Here is a 19,457-nt window from a genome sequence, read left to right as displayed (position 1 = left end):
GCCCCTGTTGGCCCCTGTTTAGAACCGCCCCTGTCTGTTGTGTTTTCTATTTCTGCCTTATTGTGTTAATGTATTACTGTATAAGTAAGCACATTGTGAGCATTTAACACTCCAGAGTCTAATTCCTCATATGTGTACACATAGCAGGCAAATAAAGCTGATTCTGGTTTTAGAGAACACACTCAGAGTAACGTGAACGTCTGAAGTAGCTTAGTGGTCGTTGCTCTCACTAGGGGGCGCTACACTGAAAGCGCGAGCTGCCTCTCACCACAGAGGAAGAGAAAAAGGCTTTACAATCGCGTGACGTCACGTGCGACCCTCACATCTTTGTCAGTGAACAAAATGGCAACCTACTGTCTGACAGTGTCCCGGCTCCAGGTAAGAGACCTTACGGCCAGTTTGAATCCGTTTAGCCGACGCCAGAGCGGGCTCAGCCGTCGCCTCTGGGCGGCTAAATCCGCAGCGAGGCGTCGCTGAGCCCGCTGGAGGTCAGCGAGCCGCGGCTGGCAGCGAATAGAGGCTGCTCAGGTCACCGTGTCCCGAGCAACTCTGAGCGGATCCAGCGGACGACAGCAGCTCCCAACGTGTCTCCACAAACCCCCGCTGCTCTCTTTTATTCTGGGATGTTGTCAGCGGCAACCCCGGGGCCCGCTAGACAGCCGCGGTCGGCTTGGTTCTGACGCCGCGGTCCGGTTCCGATTAGCAAGGTTAACAACAAGGTTAGAGCCCGCGGTGGGTCCTTTAAGCAGGCACGCCTGCCGCAAGGAGGCAGCGGGGGTAATGGTGGTGTTAAGAGCAGCTGCTGGGATAAAATCACGATGCTTTATTCGGTGTCAGCAGCTCGTCTTCTGTTTATTGAACTTTTTGAAGCCGCGAGATCACCAGACTCCAGGGATCCACGCGGGATCTCCTGACTTTGACAGACACAGAACGACAACCAGGGGCACCTTAACGACTTAGGATACGATAAAGCCCCTTTATGCCAGTAATGGAGTTTAAGAAGTCTTGCCTTTACACACAGCGATGCGTTTTAAAGGGTCTCTTCCTCTCAGCTGTGATGGTTCTGGCTCACAGTTAAACCAGAAAACCCCAACATTCAGTTTCTGGGACATCTAAATAAAACACAAGGCCAACAAAAATGGTTCTGAGATCGCAGGACAGAGATGATCAGTTTTAAACGCGTTATGGAAACACTGCTGGGTAGAAAACCTGGTCAGCAGACAGCTCCTCTACGTAAAAGGTCGTTGCTAAATAAGATGGCTGCTGCATCCCAGCACATGGGAATAAACAGGTGAGCCAACAATAATAAGGACATAGGTAAACTACTAAAGAAGGTCCCTTAAGGCGTGTGTGTGTGTGTGGGGTAAAGACACGGCCACGTTGACAGCTGTCACATTTCTTGTGTTGAGCCACTCCTGAAGCAGAGGCAATGTCAGGAGCAGCCGGACTGAGCTAAGGAGAAAGAGAAGTGGACAGTCTGCCAACGCCATGAGTTTATGTGGGATTAAATTTAGCATTTCGTTTGGAAATCAATCCATTTCCCTGAGGCTGAGTGAAGAGTGGAGGCTCAGGGTCCTGCTGTCAGGCGTAATTGTTGTCTGTAGCCACTTAAATAGACTCCCTGCTGTGTGATTGGACTCATCCCTCTGTTTCTGTGATGTGTGTGTCTTTCAGCTGGCCCTGGGTCACGGTGCTCGGCGCCTGCATGTATCGGCCGCTTACAGAGCCAAGGCCAAAGTGGCCATGAGCCGCTTTGAGCCCGCCTCCTTCATCAACTACGAGAAGCTCCAGAGCAATGTCGAAATTGTCCGAAAAAGGTCAGTGTCCGCTCCCGCGCGCTGCGTGTTTGCTGTTCGCTCACGTCTCGGCTTCCCCCCCCCCCGTCACCGTCGGGACCGCGTGAACGTTTGATCCGCCTTCTGTCCGCAGGCTCAACCGCCCCCTCACCCTGTCAGAGAAGATCGTGTACGGCCACCTGGACGACCCCCACCACCAGGAGATCGACCGCGGCCGCACCTACCTGCGGCTGCGGCCCGACCGCGTGGCCATGCAGGACGCCACCGCTCAGATGGCCATGCTGCAGTTCATCAGCAGCGGCCTGCCCCGGGTGGCCGTGCCCTCCACCATCCACTGCGATCACCTGATCGAGGCCCAGATCGGCGGAGTCAAGGATTTGGCCAGGGCAAAGGTGAGGAGGCGCCGTTGCCGGTGACCGCACTTAAACCAGGGTTAGGTTGTAAAACAATATCCCAACCGATATCCCTGCTCTACTGTAGATTAGTTGTGTTGGTCTACCTGGTAAACAACGTTAAGTTTATGTAATTGTACGTACATAGAAAAAAATTGCTAAAATCCAACCCACAGCTGAGCCACTTTTCTGTTTATTCCCGCAGGAAGTGAACCAAGAGGTCTACAACTTCCTGGCCAGTGCCGGAGCAAAGTATGGAGTGGGCTTTTGGAAACCTGGCTCTGGAATCATCCATCAGGTATAAGGAGACTGGTTTACACTTTTCTGCAGATGGAGCTCCATGTTTGTACCAACAATATGATATCCGTGTCTCCACAGATCATCCTGGAGAATTATGCCTACCCAGGAGTGATGCTCATCGGCACAGATTCCCACACGCCGAACGGCGGTGGGCTCGGTGCCATCTGCATCGGAGTGGGCGGAGCCGACGCCGTAGACGTCATGGCCGGGATTCCCTGGGAGCTCAAATGTCCCAAGGTGATTGGTGTGCGGTTGACCGGCACCCTCTCTGGCTGGACGTCCCCCAAAGATATTATCCTGAAGGTGGCGGGCATCCTGACAGTAAAGGGAGGTACAGGAGCCATCGTTGAGTACCACGGACCAGGAGTTGACTCCATTTCTTGCACAGGTCAGCAATAACAACCCATAATCTGATGCTGTGTCAGCATAAAAAAAAAAAAGTTAATTTAAGCATATTAGTGTTTTGATCAGTCATTCAGAGAACACAGCAACAGGAGTGTTGCTTTTCAATATGGATTTGTGCAGGAATGGCCACTATTTGCAACATGGGAGCAGAAATCGGAGCAACAACCTCCGTGTTTCCTTACAATCACCGCATGAGGACTTACCTGGAGAAGACGGGCCGAGGAGGTGGGCTTAAAGTTACTGTCCTTTAGCTAAATTCACATTAACACAGAAAAAGGAGGATCCATCCGTGTGACTTAAAAGCTGTAGATCACTAGTTAGATGTTGAGGTTTTCTGAAAGGATTCTCACGCAGTGGAAGTAATGTTCAGAGTAGCATGCCACCATTCCCAGCTCTTTGCGTCTTCCCTCAGAGATCGCTGCAGTGGCTGATGAATACAAGGACTTGTTGGTACCCGACGCAGGCTGCGAGTACGACCAGGTCATCGAGCTCAATTTAGACGAGGTTGGTCTTTTTCTCTCCTCATAAAGACGTCTTCGCTGCATGCCGACAACCTTTCCCCGTTACTTTTATACCTGATGGGATGTTCAAACATTACATCACACATTAGGATTAACTTCATTTAAGAATTGTTTTATTTTTTTAACTTGTTTGTTGTTGCCTTATTCCAGCTCAGGCCCCACATTAATGGACCGTTCACCCCTGACTTGGCTCATCCCGTGTCCGAGGTTGGTGCTGTGGCCAAGAAGCACGGCTGGCCGTTGGAGGTCAAAGTCGGTGAGGACTGATGGACAAGACGCGTTTCTATTGATGGGTTGACTCGTAGATGGCAGTAGTTGAGGATTTTGCTCCCCCTCACTCTGAAGGTCTGATCGGCAGCTGCACCAACTCCAGCTACGAGGACATGGGCCGCGCCGCCTCCCTGGCCAAACAGGCTCTGGACAAAGGCCTGAAGTGTAAAGCTCAGTTCACAGTCACTCCCTGGCTCCGAGCAGATCCGCGCCACCATCGAAAGAGACGGATATGTAAGTCCTGTCTTACACAAAACATCCAGACTACACTTACCTTCTGGTTCTGATGTGGCGAAATGATCACTCTTCCTTTGGTTTCCTTTAGTCAAAGATCCTCAGTGATGTCGGAGGTGTGGTCCTTGCCAATGCATGTGGACCCTGCATTGGACAGTGGGACAGGTACCTATATCAATTATCATTCAGTGTTTGTCAAGTGTTTTTACTAGCTGCACCCACTGAGCTCTATTATACACTGGAGTGCTAATAGCCCGCTGTTAGAACGAGTCGCTGTGAAGCCACCAGCCTCCATATTGGTACTCCCTATTTTCCTCCAGTAACTAGGGAATATGTGCGCTACAGCATCGAATAACGAGGATTTTCTCATGTTCAGGGGGGGCTTAAGACTTTTAAAATGTCAAATTTTAAACATATACTTTTATGTTATGTTCTAAAACTATCAAGTACTGAGAAAGTCATGTTCTGAAATATTTTGCATTTTATTTATTTAAATTACCTATGAAACGTTTTCACACAGCCAGAAAACTGCTTGTTCTCCAGTTAGATGAGACCAAAACTGAATGGTGGAGCCTACATGCAAAATGCTGCACCCTGAACACACCATCCCCTCAGAGACATACGGCGGGAGCATCTTGTAGGGACACTGTTCGTTGGCAAGGTTCAGAAAGCTGGTCCATGTTGATTGGACAATAGATGGCGTTAAATAGAGGAGGGGTCCCAGAATAAAACGTATTATAGGCAGAAAAGACTTGAGATTGGGGAGAGGGTTCACCTTCCAACAAGTCAAAGGTGTTGAGCAACAATGTTTTTTTTTTTTTTTGGTAATGAATCTTTATTAATAAGTACCAAAAGTAATTATACCCTTAAGTTCGTAGTTTCAATAAAAATGCCAAGTCTGGGCACCGCTTGATTAGCAGGAAATAATTGCCATAAAGTTGCAGGGTGGTCCAATGAAGGCCTTAACTATTCCGGCAAAGCTGCAGTGAAATGAATTTGGATCAAACTATTAATGTTAGAAAGGCCCATACCTACATCCAGTTGAGAGCCTGGAGCAAAAGTAAAAAAAAAATGCTGTTCACAGATGCTCTCCATCCAGTCTTACTCGGCTTTAGGTACAACAAAGATTCCGGTCTATAGATGTGCAAAACTGGTAGAGACATATCTTAAAAGCACTGGAGCTGTATTAGCAAGAAGAGGGACTGAAAAGCACTGACTTTACAGTTTTGTGCTGCTTTGTGCTTGTCTTTTACCTAAATTCCCTACAAAAGCCTGGTTGTTGTCACTTCCTATTAGAGAGCTCCGCTTGTCCAAAGTTTGTGTTGATATGGCGTGTTTGTTTGTGTTCAGGCGGGACGTGAAAAAGGGGGAGAAGAACACCATCGTTACGTCCTTTAACAGGAACTTTACTGCCAGGAATGATGCCAACCCGGCAACACATGCCTTTGTCACCTCCCCTGAGGTAAAGCCAGACCTGTTCGGTCCCACACCTCCAAGGATACACGGGTTTACATTTTGTTGCTAAGGTCCCTTCTCCTGCCCATCTCCTTTAGATCGTCACTGCCCTCGCCATTGCTGGGACGTTAGACTTTAACCCAGAGACGGATTACCTCACAGCCGCCAACGGAGAGAAGTTCAAGCTGGTGCCCCCCACCGGAGACGAATTACCAGCCAAGGACTTTGATCCAGGGCAGGACACCTATCAGCATCCCCCCAGTGACGGCGTCAGCCTCACCGTCGACGTCAGTCCCCAGAGCAACCGGCTGCAGCTGCTGGAGCCTTTTGACAAGTGGAGTGGAAATGATCTGGAAGATATGGTGGTCCTCATCAAGGTGGGCTCGGTTTGAAGTCACCACCCCCCTGCCGGCATTTAGATACAAATGCTCCCGCAGCATAACCCTCTCCTGTCTCTGTAGGTGAAGGGAAAATGCACCACAGACCACATCAGCGCTGCAGGACCGTGGCTCAAGTTCCGCGGCCACCTGGATAACATCTCCAACAACATGCTGATCGGTGCCGTCAACTTTGAGAACGATGCCGTCAACAAGATAAAGAACCACCTGACTGGAGAGTACGGAGGGGTTCCAGACGTGGCACGACACTACAAGGTGAGACTTGACAGAAGCTGACGTTTTGACTAGTGAATCACCTTTAAAATGGCACTAAAGGATTACAGTCAAGTCTTTAAAGAATTAAATCTTTACTGCTCCCCAGACTGGTTTCTCAAGCATTATAACTGAAATGCTAAAATTGAAGGTCAACATACCAAAGTTTTTATCCTCTGCTGTGTTGTGTGCAGGCCAACGGTGTGTCGTGGGTTGTGGTTGGAGACGATAACTACGGCGAGGGCTCCAGCAGAGAGCATGCCGCTCTGGAGCCCAGACATCTGGGTGGAAGAGCAATCATTGTCAAGAGCTTTGCCCGAATCCATGGTACTGCAGGAGAGCCACACAGTTTATGCTGGAGTTATCTGTTAATTTAGCCAGTTGATCAGTCTTCATTTTATTTAAATGGCCCAACTTTATAAACATAAAATAAACTAGTTGACAAGACAGACAGGCCCAGTTTATAAAGAAATAAATCTAAAATGTGGTGCAATACATTAGATTACATAATTGCAAATTGGTAAAATTTTGTTTATTAAAGATCAGCCAATTATATCAAGTCGCAGCAATCCCTCCTGCTTAGTAAGCATGTGGCAACAGTGGAGAGAAACCGTTCCCTTGTAAGGGAAATAAAAAGAAGAGTGAGTACAAAGTTAAAGGCAAGAATATCCTAATGATCCCTTCCAAGAATTAGACAGACAAGCTCAAAATCGCAGTGCAAGGTGTACCTTCTTTGGAAAACAAATATAGAACAGAAAGGTTGGCAGGAGTAATTAGAAATGATGAATGGGGAGTATCAGCAGTAAATGATGTCATGTTGTACATTGAAAACCTGTCAGCTTTACTGATTCGCATCTTAAAGGTACATATATTAATGTTATTTGACTTTTTTAAATTTATTTATATGCCAGTATCTCTGGTAGCATACGTTTTTTCTGAAAGATTATCACGCCCTGCAGGCGTTGGTATGTTATTTTTCGTCTTTTCAGCTTTATTTATGCGCAATTTGTTAGTAAATCTTGCCTTTTCTGTGTATATTTACCATTACATCTTGTGACCGGGGTTACGTCACTGCGCGTGCCTACAATTGTTCAACAAGCCGAAGCCGTGATTTTCCTCGAATTTATGATAGGCTCAGTGGAAAACTCTTTGGAGCTTGAAATACGAGTAGGTCGGGTGTGTCTTCAACCACACTGAGTGGTTGGTTTTCTGCGAGGTATTGCAGCACAGTTGGCTCGGTCGGGACTTATTTAGTAGCTGCATCAATGGCGACCATCTGGCTTTCTAAAGGTGCGTTCACATTGACCGGCGATAAAGTGGCACCAATGTGAACGCACCTTTATAGTCATGCGGTTCTGCCAGTACATGGCGCCGCATCTGTTTATGTCAGTTCATTGTGCCCGTTGCTGGGGTTTAAAAAAATATCAAAAAGGTCAAAACACTATCTTGATGGACGGCTGAAATGTATAGCCTTATTTTATCATAATCAACTGGATTTTGGTCCTTTTGGTTATATGCATATAAAGTTGCTATATACCTTTAACTAAACAGTGTTCCCCTCTGTGTCCCAGAAACAAACCTGAAGAAACAAGGTCTTCTTCCCCTCACCTTTAACAACCCATCAGATTATGACAAGATTCGCCCTGATGACAAGATCTCCATCAAAGGACTGAAATCTTTTGCACCAGGAAAGGTAAGATTTTTAGACCTGATATATTTATTTCAGAAAAACATAAACATTTCCATTAAGGAGGTTTTTCTCTCTTCTCATCGTTCTCAGCCCCTGACTGCAGTCGTGAAGCACAGCGACGGCAGCCAGGACACCCTGGTGCTCAACCACACCTTCAACGAGACCCAGATCGAGTGGTTCCAGGCGGGCTCAGCCCTCAACAGGATGAAGGAGCTGCAGCACTGAGGGTGGAGGGGGGAACAGGAGGAGGGTCAAGGGGAAAACAGGGTGGTGAAGCTTGGGAGGAAACAGAATGTCAAATAATGGTTTCATCACCAGGATTAGCTTGCAGGTTTGACTGAAGTTTAAATGGCGAGGGAAAGAGGAATACTTTGTGCTGTCAACCTAATCTTGTTGATGGAACAGTAGAGCTCGGTCCGTACATTTTTTTTAAAATTTCTGATTTATCAGCGTTGCGCGTATTTTGTATTTCCATCCAGCAGTTAGAACCGGTTATAGACCCGCACACACACTGACACGTTAAGCTGTGAGCTGAACCATGACACGGTAAACACTGACCCCTGGGAACCACCGGTGTGTTTTTGCAGCTGTTTAAACAAGTCCGTAAAATGTTGACCAGCTTCTCAGCCAGCTGAACGCAGTCACTCCGTCGCTTTAGGGTCATCTTATCTGTTATTCACAGGTAAATTCTGTCTTTTCTTACATTTCTAGAACCGTTTAGCACAGCTGTTAGATGACATGGACCTAGAAACAAACTTGACTCCCATGCTTAAAGCTTTTTTTTAAAGTTTTTCTGCCCCCTGGTGGCCCACAGTCGGCACTGCAGAACGTCCAAGCTGCAGCAGGCAGACCTGTTGTATGTACATGAAAGGAACATAAAGATTTTGCCAGATGTACCCATCATCAGATTACTGTATATCTAACAGAGCGAGACCATTAGGGGTCATTTTTATATTTATGTCTTAGAGTAGGTTTTCATCACCAAACAGCATCACTTCATGTGCAGAGACGTTTGATTTAATACAACATGAGATTATTGTAACTTTCCTCCTCTTCCACGATGCTTCCAAAGCTCTCATGATCAGTTCTAATGAGGTCAAGCACATTGTGCAGCATGTTGTTGTATTCTTTCTGCTGTTATGTATTTATAAAAAAAAAAATTCTGCAGCAGCTACAGATCATTTAATTTACTGGTATCCTGTATTTTTCAGTACTCTTAATAGTTCTTTTTGCCCTACAGAGATTGCTGTACTGAGAGTTTAACTGAGCTATAGTAATTTTTAGGGTTAAGAAAACTGTTCTTGTTCTGGGCCTTTGTTTATAGAAATAACATTTCCAGCAAAACTTGTAACTCTGGGGAAAAGGTGGGGTCGATTAGTGAGATCAGAAACAGACAAATCAACTTAAATCACTTCAAATCTCTGTCCCACAGATTCCTCTGCCAATCAGATGAAGGCTCTTCCTTTAAAACCACTCCATGTAAAGTGTCTGATTCTGTGTGCAGTTTAGCGTTTGTTTGATCCCAGGTGATCGTCTCTGTATTACAGAAATTTCAACAGATTGTAAAATAAAAATTCACTGATATCATTTCTGCAGGCTGTAGTGTGGCTGTTTGTTGAATAGTATTAAAAATCTTAATAATCTAAAAATTATTGTTTTTTTGTTATTTTTTCCCCCTAGCAAGCAAAAACAAAATGTGCATTGCTCCTGTTTGTTTGTTTTTTCTTCTCCTAAATTATTTAAAGGTCTGACTTAAGCAATGCAGTTAAGCACTTCTCCATTTTGAAATTGTGGATGTGCAGCAGGAGGAAGGCCAAACCAGGACCCATTAAACTCTGTCAAAAGATGATGTATGATTGTCATGTTAATAAGGATTCAGGCTAAAAAATTAGTATATCCCTACTGTACATGTATTTTATTTATTTTATTTTATTTAGAGTCCGGATAGCTAAAATCAGTGGTCTACAGTTTTGGGGCCACTCTTCTTGGATCCAAGACACAAACTCCTCTGCTTGAGGCAGAGATGGACCTCCAAACCCAGAGCACAGTTGTGCGATTCTCTTCCATCTTCTGATGAGTGATTGTGGGAAATCCAAAGTTTGGGATATTGATTTTAAACCAAACCTTTGCTTCACATTTCTCCACAATTCCCTGACCTGTCTGGTAAGTTTCAATGCCTTCTTGGTGCTGTTCGCTCACTAATGTTCTCTAATAAACCTCCGAGGCCTTCTCAGAACAGCTGGACTCTACTAAGTAAGGTGACTTCTGGTGGCAGCGATTGCACACAATAAAAAGCAGCAGACACAAAAGGAACCGACCACAAATGCAAGCCACACTTTTCAGATTTTATTTGAAAATGTTGGGGAAAAAACGCAAGTTAACTTGAAGTTTGTTTTAACCTAAAATAATAAAAAAACGAACAATGAATTATAGGGTCTTAGTTGCATGATATACTGACTTAATTCGTAACAAATTGGCTGCATCATTGTGATTTTGCATGAACTAAAGTCTTAGACGCATGTGACCACAGCCTTTATTCCAGGTTAAGAGAGAAAAACGCCCTGAAAAGGAAGTGATCCATCACGCTGTCACGCGTTCTAATAAACAGAGCGATTTTAAAGAAGTAAAATATGACTCTAAAACACATAATCCCATTAATTGAGCACCTTTCACAGTCATGATCTAAACAGAGTTGTTCTTAAAGCTTCAGAGGCTGATGGATCGGTAGCTGTTTCCATCCATGCTGACAACAAAGACCGGACTGTGGTAGTGAAGCCGGCTGTTGTTTGGAGACCCCCCCCCCCTCCTCCTCACGCCCCATCGCTGCTGCCTCCTTCTCCATTCGCTGCCTTTCTCATCCAGCCTGTGTGTGTGTGTGTATGCGTGTGTGCGCCGCATCCATACCAAGATCCCCGCACTCATTCAGCTCATGTCCCCGCACCTCCTCGCCGGATCTCATTACATAACCGCCTTATTTCACAAGCGGGAACCATCTCACGCCCCGTCGGCGTTTTTATCGGTGAGTGATCGTCTCGGTCGAGCGGGTTTTGCGTCAGATTTCCCGTTTTGACTTTTACGCATCCGAGCCGCTCGATCCTTCTCGATCGGCCACTTGTCTGATGATGGTGGCGCCGCGATTAAACCCCGGTATGAAAAAAAAAAAAAAAAAAAATCGCATCTGTTGGTCGTAGCTGCTCCTGGGCTCCATGTGGGAGTATTTACTTTTGATGGTCAAAGGAGGTTTTGTCCACAGGCATCCTCTCCTGCTTCCACGCTGTGAGAATGTTCTGGAAATATCCCGGCTGGGGGTGCTTTTGTTGCCCATTCAGTTGTTTAGATCTCCTCCTTACACCGATTAGACCCCAAAAAGCAGTCGTTTGTCCTTTAAGACGACTGGTGTAAAGTTTAAAGCCAGTGTGTTGTGTTTAGAGGAGTTGACGTGTCCCTCATGCTGATGCAGATGGCCACCGTGTCCTGGTTTCACCGGGTGGTGCATTTGGCCCCCTTTCCCCCTCCCATCCCATCCCTCAGCACAGTCCACAAACTGAAACCCTTTGAATGAAATGTTTCAGTAAGTCGTGTGAAACATTCACTGCAGACCCATTAAAGTCTAACTACTGGCCTGCTGGCAGTCTTATAAATAGGCCAACTCATCCAGTCATTTTACTCAATTATTTAGGCCCATTTTCCTCCTCCAGTCCTTTCCTCAGTGGCTCCAAGACCTGCTCCTGATCACTGCACAGGCAACACTCTTACCTAATAGTTGACACCTGCACACATCTGCCATCTGCAAAAATACGAGCACCGACCAAGCAAACCAAATATTCGTTTTCTTTTGGAAATCTATTTTAATTGAAGATTAAAGATTTGGATGTGCCCCAGCCAGAGCCCCAATGGAAATTCGACTGGGCTGCCGTGGCATGATCTCAAACGCGCTGTTCACGTTCAACTCAATGTGGCTGACTTCATTTATTCAGAAAACTAACAGTGGAAAAAAAGCTCCTACACAGTCAGAATCAGAAAACCATCTTTATTTGGCCATGATTGTGCTCGATCAAGGAGTTTCCATCTTGGATAGAAGGTCCTAGATGGATGGAAACCCTGTCAATGTTGTCATTGCAAAAGATCGATGGAAACTGGTCCTTTCTTAGGTTTCCGGTTGATCGGGGACTCTGTGGTTGGTTTGAATAAAAATCTGAATTAGCTTTATAGACCAAGATTGTGTGCCCAAACAAGGAATTTGACTTGGTTTCATGTGCTCAGGGTGCACAGACAATAACTATAAATATGTGAACTTTAGAGGAATTAGAGTAAAGGAATCGTATGTACATGTATGAGTATGTACATCCAAATATCTTTATATGAAACAAAGGGAAAATGGAAAAGGCAGTTTGTGGTTGTGCAAATATGTTATTTTGATCTTCTTATTATTATATTTGATAGCTTTTTAGAAAATGTAAAAATTCTCAGTTTAAAACTGCTTTTGTATTTCCTCTGTTTATCTATGCTGAAATATGTTTGATAATCTGAAACTTTTACTTTCTTCTGTTTTTAGCAAAAATAGAAGAAATGTGTAGAAGGGGTGCTGCAGTTAACGTCTACCTGTTCTAACATAGCTCTTCCATATTGAAATTATTTTGCATGGCTTCTCGTTTTCTAAGGTAAAAAAAAAATCCCCGTGCCTGGACATTGTAGTCCACCTCAGTAATGGCCCCAGTCCAAGCGCCCTGAACTATATATAGACTGATGGGAAGGGGTACAAAGTGTGCTGCTTGGAGCCTTCGGGAATCACTCTGACACACACTCACCTCATCAGTCTTCCCCAGGCTTTCAGCCTGCGTGTACGGCTGCCGATGAAGTCGGTAACTCTTCCACCCGCTGCTGGGTTTTCATTACAAACAAGGTTTCGGTCTGAGCGCCGAAGCTTCGTTCAACAATGCCCTGTAGTTATCTGTGTGTGTGTTTGTGTTTCAGATCATACGCACACATAAAAATGGCCCAGCTAACGACACAGATCGACGCTCCCAGTAATGACAGGATCATTTGGTTTGTGTCAAGTGGGTGACTGAGCTCATTTGTGCTCAGGAATGGCTGTTATGAAACCGTTCAGCGAGCAGCTTTTCTTTTCAGTAAACTATTATTAATGTTTGTGTTGTGGAAGTAATGTTTTTTTAACTAATAATGTCTGATGAGCTGAGCCAGAAGGGGATTTTTTTTAACACTACATTATATATTGGGACCTTTTAAGATCATTTTTTCCATTTCATTCTGTTGCGGCAGCCCCAGGCTGTGACAGACTTTGCTTCCATACCAAGGCGAAACTACTTTAAAAACACTTAATACTGACGGGGAGAAGCCTCAGAAACCTTATGATGACAGATTGGGGAAATTAAAGTAGGAAAAGGGCACAAAACGTTTTCTAACTTTTTAAATAATGTCCTTTATACTTTTTACTGCTGGAAGTTGTACTAGTACTTGATTTGTGATAGTCCCTAGCCTAATAAATCCTTATGATGGGCTATCATGCACATGTCTGATCGATGCCAAATAATGTTGAATCATTTCATAACAATAGCACTCACCTGCTCCTTTAGCTTGAAGTAAAGGGTCTTTTTGATCTCAAACTGTTGTTTGAGGATTGTGGGCATGGATAGCATTGTTTTTAAATCAGTGAGTACATCTCAAAAAAGTATGACATTTTTTTTTCATACACCAGTGTGTAAGGGGAATTCAAATCATTCTTTCCCAAATCAAAATACGAAGAAAAATTCATCAAATTTGTTCTTGCTTGACCGAAAGCGAGTAAAAAGAAATTTTAGGCTTTAAAAACTCAAAACTTTAGTATATATAATTTCTAAGAACTGCTTCACATCTGTGTTCTGTCGAGTCGGCGAGGCTCTGGCACCTGTGAGTGAACAAGTATCCCGGCTCAGGATAATTGGTCTACATACACTCCACGGTTAGGCTGTGCTTCCTGGTCCTCCCCCAGAAAGAGCATATTTTATTTCATCCCACATCATTGTATGGGGTTATGGTTCAGCTATGGCGCGGCTCACTCCATAATGTTAATCTAGTTACTCTGGGAGATTCTACTTGCTTTCTCAATTCAATAAAAAAAAAAAAACCTTATCATTTCCAAAGGGAAATTAAAAAGTGGGTTATCTGGAGTCACTGTCTTGTTACGACACCCATTGCAATTGCACTTCCTCTTTGGAATTAGGCAACGTGAGCTATAAAAGTGCTTTGATGTGTTCAAATTTATCCATAATCACTCGTATGCAAGAAATATACCCAACACCATAATATGAGAAATATCCCCATATCATGATGCCTGACCCACCATACGCCACGATGTCCTGCGGGATGAACTCAGTGTTTTTAGGCTGTCTGCTCTCTGGCAATCTGCCTGTGGCCCCTAAACCCAAAAAGAACAATCCTGCTTTCATCAGTCCATAGAACATAGTGTCATTTTTTTTGGGCCAGTCACTGAGTTATTTGAAAAAAAGTGTCCCCTCTTCAGCCAATTCCATTTCCTCAACAAAGGCACTTTGCTGATAGCTTGGCCATACGCGTCTTGTAATGATTACAGTTCTCACAGCCCTTGGAATGGTAGTTTTCTGTTTCCCCCAAGCATCCTTACTGGCACAAAGAATCCTGTAATCCTGTTGTAGCAACAGATTCACTACAAGAGGTTGTATATCCGTATCGTTGGTTACTGATTCCAAGACACCCACCTGAACGGTGAAACATGTGCATTCCTTAAACTGTTGTAAATCTTTATACATGCAACAGCCATATTGTTTTTTATGTTTATTGCCCCTTTAAACGGTGCCACATTTGTAAGGAAAATGCATTTGTGGGTTGAGCAGGACAGTTGAGTATGTGGATTGCGCCCATGGAAAAACTTGCCGATGCCAAACAGCTTTTGGTGGAGGGAGTGTGATGGTGTGGGTTGGTATCTCACTGTGAGAACAAGGCTTGCCGTCATTGGAGGTGATGTCAATGCAGAAGGATTTGATGAGATTCTGTAACTGGGTAATCCCATATCTCCCCTATAGTGACCAAAATCCACAGAGCAGGATTTATCGGAGACTACCTCCATAATCTGGAGGAAAGAGGATGGAATGTCCTGCCAACATTCCTCACCCCAACCCCATTAAAAACCTGTGGTATCAGCTTGGGCATGAGGTGACCAATGCAATCACACTGGCTGGCTTTTAAGAGATGTACCACACTTTTTTTCCCTTCTTTACTGCAGGTTGTTGTTGCTTCATTCATCCACCTTGAAGAGCTCCTCTCTGTGCTTCTTCTCTCCCTCATAAAACCTTCGTGCCATGCAGGAGGTGTAACCCTCCACCCTTTTCTTCTTTGTGTGCCACGGAAACCCTAAGCCAAGTCGAGCAAAGATGTCAGGCACTGACTCTTCATTGCCAACAGACCCGCAGCTGCCTTTGACATCGCCACGCACTCCCCTGCAGCTTTCCTTTCCTTTCCTGAGGGAAGGCAGCCGTGTTTGGGAGAGGGAGAGGAAGCCACCCCAGCCAGGAGAGCTACCCAGCCCACTGCCGACAAAACGCACCCGTACATACTCAGCGTGAGTCGAAACGCAAGAGATTTTTTTCCGTTTTCCGTGGTGTTCTTCTTTTGATTCTTTTAAGAATCGTATTAAATGAGCCGGCTCTCTGTCTATGTCTCTGTTTCTCTACAGGACAGTACGAGCAAGATCAGGTCCAGTATTTAAGGGTGTGTGTAAAAACTTTTCCAGGTCTCAGGGTCATGGATTCATCCGTCCATCTCACGGAGGAGAGGACATCTTTGTTCACATTTCTGAGTGAGTCTTTCTCACCAAGCTCGCCGTCTTTCACATTATGCTATCAATATGTTCGGTACATGTTTTGTTTTTGATAGTATGAGTGTAGTTTGGGCCGTGGAGAATGGAAGAGTTAAAAATTATATGCGTTATACCCCTTTACTCTTTCAATTGTGTTTGGGCTTTAAACTCATAATAGTTACATGCCAGAAATCAGGATTAATGTTGATGAAAAGAAAGCAAGCAATGGGCAGCCGGGGATACAAGGGAAATGAGAGGACATTACGAAGAGAACACCTGACTAGCCATCAGTGTGTGAAAAATAGCCTCCCAAGATGAAAACATAGGTAATAAAGTCCCCAGTTTGAATGTTAGCACTTATGATCAAGATTTATTTGTTCATTTTTCCAGTGAGGAGGAGGAGGAAGGGAGTAGAAATGTTGTTTGAGAGGCAGAAGCTTGGAGACCTAACAAAGTGGCACCCTATCCAGGGATTAAAAAGCACTCTATGGGGAGCAGCTCTCACTGCAATCTGCTGCAGCGAGCTAGGATTCTCACATCATATGGGTAGACTGTAAACTTTCTGCACTGGTTCTGACCAACGGTCTGAGCGTGCAACAATTATCCATCCATCCATTTTCCAAACCGCTTATCCCTCATGGGGTCGCGGGGGGTTGCTGGTGCCTATCTCCAGCGTTCACTGGGCGAGAGGCGGGGTACACCCTGTACAGTGTAACCCATGAAGACCAAGGAGCTCTCCAAAGAGTTAGGGACGAAGTTATTGAAAAGTACAAGTCAGGGTGGGGTTACAAGAAATATCCAACTATTTGATGTTCCCTGGAGCAAAATCAGATCCATCATCTTCAAATGTGGTACCACAACAAACCTGACGAAGGAGGCTTGCCCACCAGAACTCACAGACCGGGCCAGCTCATTTATCAAAGAAGAAGCACAGAGACCAAAGGTCACCCTGAAGGAGGTGCAGAACTCCACAGCAGAGACTGGAGGATCTGTCCATAGCACCACAATATGCTGTTCACTCCATAGAGCTGGGCTTTATGTAAGAGGGGCAAAAAAAAAAGCCATGACTTTGTGTTAAAAATAAGATCGTACATTTTAAGTTGCCAAAAGGCAAACTCAAAATAGTAGCCTGTTTTCTTCTTTTGTTTAGTTCTTATTTTATTATCTTTTCTCTTCTCTGGACAGCATTGAAGGGGAGTATGTGCCTATGGAAGGAGACGAGGTCACATACAAGGTGTGTCCAATCCCTCCCAAGAACCAGAAGATCCAGGCTGTGGAAGTGGTCATCACCCACCTAAACCCAGGCACCAAGCACGAGACGTGGTCGGGTCAGATCATCAGCTCCTAGACCAGTGCTTTCGGGTACCACCGCTGGAAAATAAAGTGGAAAAGGGGTTTTCATTTCAGGTTTTATGTTTTGTGGGTGTAAGGGATGGGAATCTGGCATGGAGTAATCTGAGTTTGCTGAGAGGGGAAACAGGACCACAGGTGTCTTGGTGCGGAGGAGGAAGTACACGGTTTGGCTTAGAAATTAAGCATTGAATGTATCTGTTTGAATGTTTTTCTGTGAAGGTCATGGGGTCGTCGTTTGGATTGAGATGTTTTAGTTTAAAGCTTGGCGCTTGGAAAGTAACATTGCAAACATTTTTTATTTTACTTTGATAGGGAGTGTGTTAGCTGGTTTAGAGGATGTGATGGTTTATTTGGGATGTCGTACAGGCAGATGAACTAGAAGCCAAAATGAGTTTAGATCAAGCAGGAAACAGTTTTGCCACTTTGACTTCCAGTGGAACTCTGTGACTTACAAATTCAAGTTGGTAGCTTGTTAGTGCTACCTACTTCACTTTCATGCTGTGCACCTCGTGCTGCCAAATCTAACAAAGGTAACTCTGTTTTTTTTGTTTAAATAGTAACAGACAAAGAAACAGTGTTTCAAGGAGAATAAAATCTGTATTTTTTTATTTTTACACTTTTTTTCCTCTAACATGACAGGATCGCATTCATAAATCAAAGCCTTATTAAGGTTATTTGCCAGTGAACCACCAACCAACTGTATTCACACAAGCAGATTGTAAACTTCTGTTTGTTCTAAAGGCATTGTGGCCTCAGCTGTTTCAAGCTCGATTTTGTTCTTTTCCAGTATTGTAGCACTTTTTCTTAACTAGGTAGGGCTGGAAATCCAGTATTACTGTAGCCAGCTCCTATGACGGTCTTATGTTTTCTGTGGTGGAGACAGTATATCGTTGTGTTGGCCTGCCACTTGAAAACAAGGCCAGAGGGTTTAGGTGCAGGAGAAACGTGGTGAAGGTACGAGGACCTGGGAAAGGGCAGAGGATGGAGTGATAGACCTTAGATCTACACGCGCAGTGACACAGCTAGGAAGGAAGGAAGATGGAGGTTAAAGTCAGCAGATTACAAACTACTGATTTTGAAGGGAAAAAACGACTTAAGGGAGGATATTAGTTTGGCTTAATAGAAGCTTTGGCTAATTAGCTCAGTTTAACATAAAAATTATTATATTTAATACTCTGAAAACATTATGAACCAGAGACTTAGCAGAATGTCTATTCTTTAATTAGTAAAATAAAACACCTAAGCTAAGCTAACTAGCTGGAAATCTAAGTTATGAGATTCAAATGGAAAATGGAAAAAAAAAGCCTTTTCTGAACATTAGGCACATTAGTATATGCAAAAATGCACAAGAACTAAAAACATCTAATCATGAACCAGAGCGTGATTATGTTGTACATTTCTTACTTGGTAAATGAAAACAGCTAAGCTACAGTAATCAACCGAAGTCATAGTATTTTACGCACAACGTCCTATGGCACTATAGCAAAAAAATGTTGCCTATTCTGGACATCAGACACATTAACATTTACTTGGAGCTCTGTCAGTATTATTTTGAACCACAAACAGAGCATAATATTGACTCTTAATTGGTAAAAGAAAACAGCTAAGCTAAGCTAACTTACCAGCTTTTTACACAGATGTTGACATGAGGTTTCACCACATATTAATACCTTTTAAAGGTGTATAGCCTTGTTATTTTACCTTTTTTTTATTTAAAAAAATGTATACATCAGTAGCTCACTCTGGTTGCATACAAAGTTTTTAGGAAAGATTAACACGTCCTGCTGGCGTATTAGTTGATATTTTGGTGTTTTATGTTTTGTTTGTTAGTAAGCCTTTCATATTTATTTATTATAAAAACGGAAGTACGTCACTGCGGACGCGCAGCAGGGGATAAAACAAGGAAGTGGTGTCACTACTTGATCTTTACCGAAAGCACGATCTGTACCGTCGACTCTTTTGCAGTCCGTTTGCAGTCTTTAGTCACCTGTAGTTATGTTTTTGCACGAAATATGGTTGTGGCTACCATAACAAGGTCTTCTCTTGTCTGTGATATGTCCACCAGAGGGCGCATTGACAGCATAAATACTTAACAGCTCACTCAACGAGTTTAATAAACAATTATTTAATACAATATAGTTTTTCTAAAGAATAATGGCAGTTGTTATAATGTGAATTTTGTAAGAAAGGATGGACATACTTTTTTCCAGTCCTTTTTTAAACTAATAAAATGCATTCAATGGCAACCCAGAAGGATGCACAAAGGAGCTGATGGTACGGATTGTGTTACAGGTACAGATCGGGTAGAGACAAGCTGCTAATGGCTATTAGCATCTCCCACGAAACAATGAAGAATGGTCGAAGAAAAAAAGAAATGTGAAAAAAAGAAATGATTCCAAGAGGAAAAAGACTAGAATGTTGCTGGAAACAGTATGAACTCTGGTGTTCAATGAAGCATTGAGCGATATCTCAGGTGGGACCCCAGAGTTGATGTGAGTAAATGTTCTGATATGAGGCTCTTAAAGTTGCTGTAGATTGGTGTATTTAATTGATAACTGCT

The 19,457-nt window shown here is 44.0% G+C and overlaps 2 protein-coding genes across 3 annotated transcripts; both read left to right on the top strand.

The window, feature by feature from the left end:
* Positions 1–257: 257 nt before the first annotated feature.
* Positions 258–9,352, top strand: aco2 (aconitase 2, mitochondrial). The gene is given in 17 exon segments (XM_012855448.3): positions 258–378; positions 1,675–1,817; positions 1,930–2,188; positions 2,394–2,486; positions 2,567–2,876; positions 3,014–3,118; positions 3,306–3,397; positions 3,565–3,670; positions 3,760–3,872; positions 3,874–3,918; positions 4,010–4,083; positions 5,269–5,380; positions 5,472–5,750; positions 5,835–6,026; positions 6,218–6,350; positions 7,595–7,716; positions 7,804–9,352. Coding segments are annotated over 17 exon segments (2,349 nt in total). The 5' UTR covers positions 258–342; the 3' UTR covers positions 7,939–9,352.
* A 1,202-nt stretch (positions 9,353–10,554) lies between these two features.
* Positions 10,555–18,604, top strand: csdc2a (cold shock domain containing C2, RNA binding a). 2 transcript variants are annotated; one of them, XM_012855451.3, is made up of 4 exons: positions 10,555–10,732; positions 15,054–15,307; positions 15,422–15,544; positions 16,730–18,604. In XM_012855451.3, the coding sequence occupies exons 2-4, from the start codon at positions 15,120–15,122 to the stop codon at positions 16,890–16,892; spliced, it is 474 nt and encodes a 157-aa protein (XP_012710905.1). In that variant the 5' UTR covers positions 10,555–10,732; positions 15,054–15,119; the 3' UTR covers positions 16,893–18,604. The 2 variants fall into 2 exon arrangements, with proteins under 2 accessions (XP_012710905.1, XP_012710904.1); XM_012855450.3 differs by having other exon boundaries at positions 14,972–15,307.
* Positions 18,605–19,457: the final 853 nt, after the last annotated feature.

The sequence above is a fragment of the Fundulus heteroclitus genome, chromosome 10, assembly GCF_011125445.2.
Source record: "Fundulus heteroclitus isolate FHET01 chromosome 10, MU-UCD_Fhet_4.1, whole genome shotgun sequence".
Taxonomy (NCBI): Eukaryota; Metazoa; Chordata; class Actinopteri; order Cyprinodontiformes; family Fundulidae; genus Fundulus; species Fundulus heteroclitus.
The sequence above is the reverse complement of the archived record's forward strand: the minus strand, read 5'-3'. Positions and strand labels throughout refer to the sequence as shown.

Bases quoted from the DNA above. Each gene is read 5' to 3' on its own strand.
- csdc2a (XM_012855451.3), top strand. From the start codon at position 15,120: ATGTCAGGCACTGACTCTTCATTGCCAACAGACCCGCAGCTGCCTTTG. The intron at 15,308-15,421 runs GTGAGTCGAAAC...GTTTCTCTACAG, and splicing joins CGCACCCGTACATACTCAGC to GACAGTACGAGCAAGATCAG. The intron at 15,545-16,729 runs GTGAGTCTTTCT...TTCTCTGGACAG, and splicing joins ATCTTTGTTCACATTTCTGA to CATTGAAGGGGAGTATGTGC.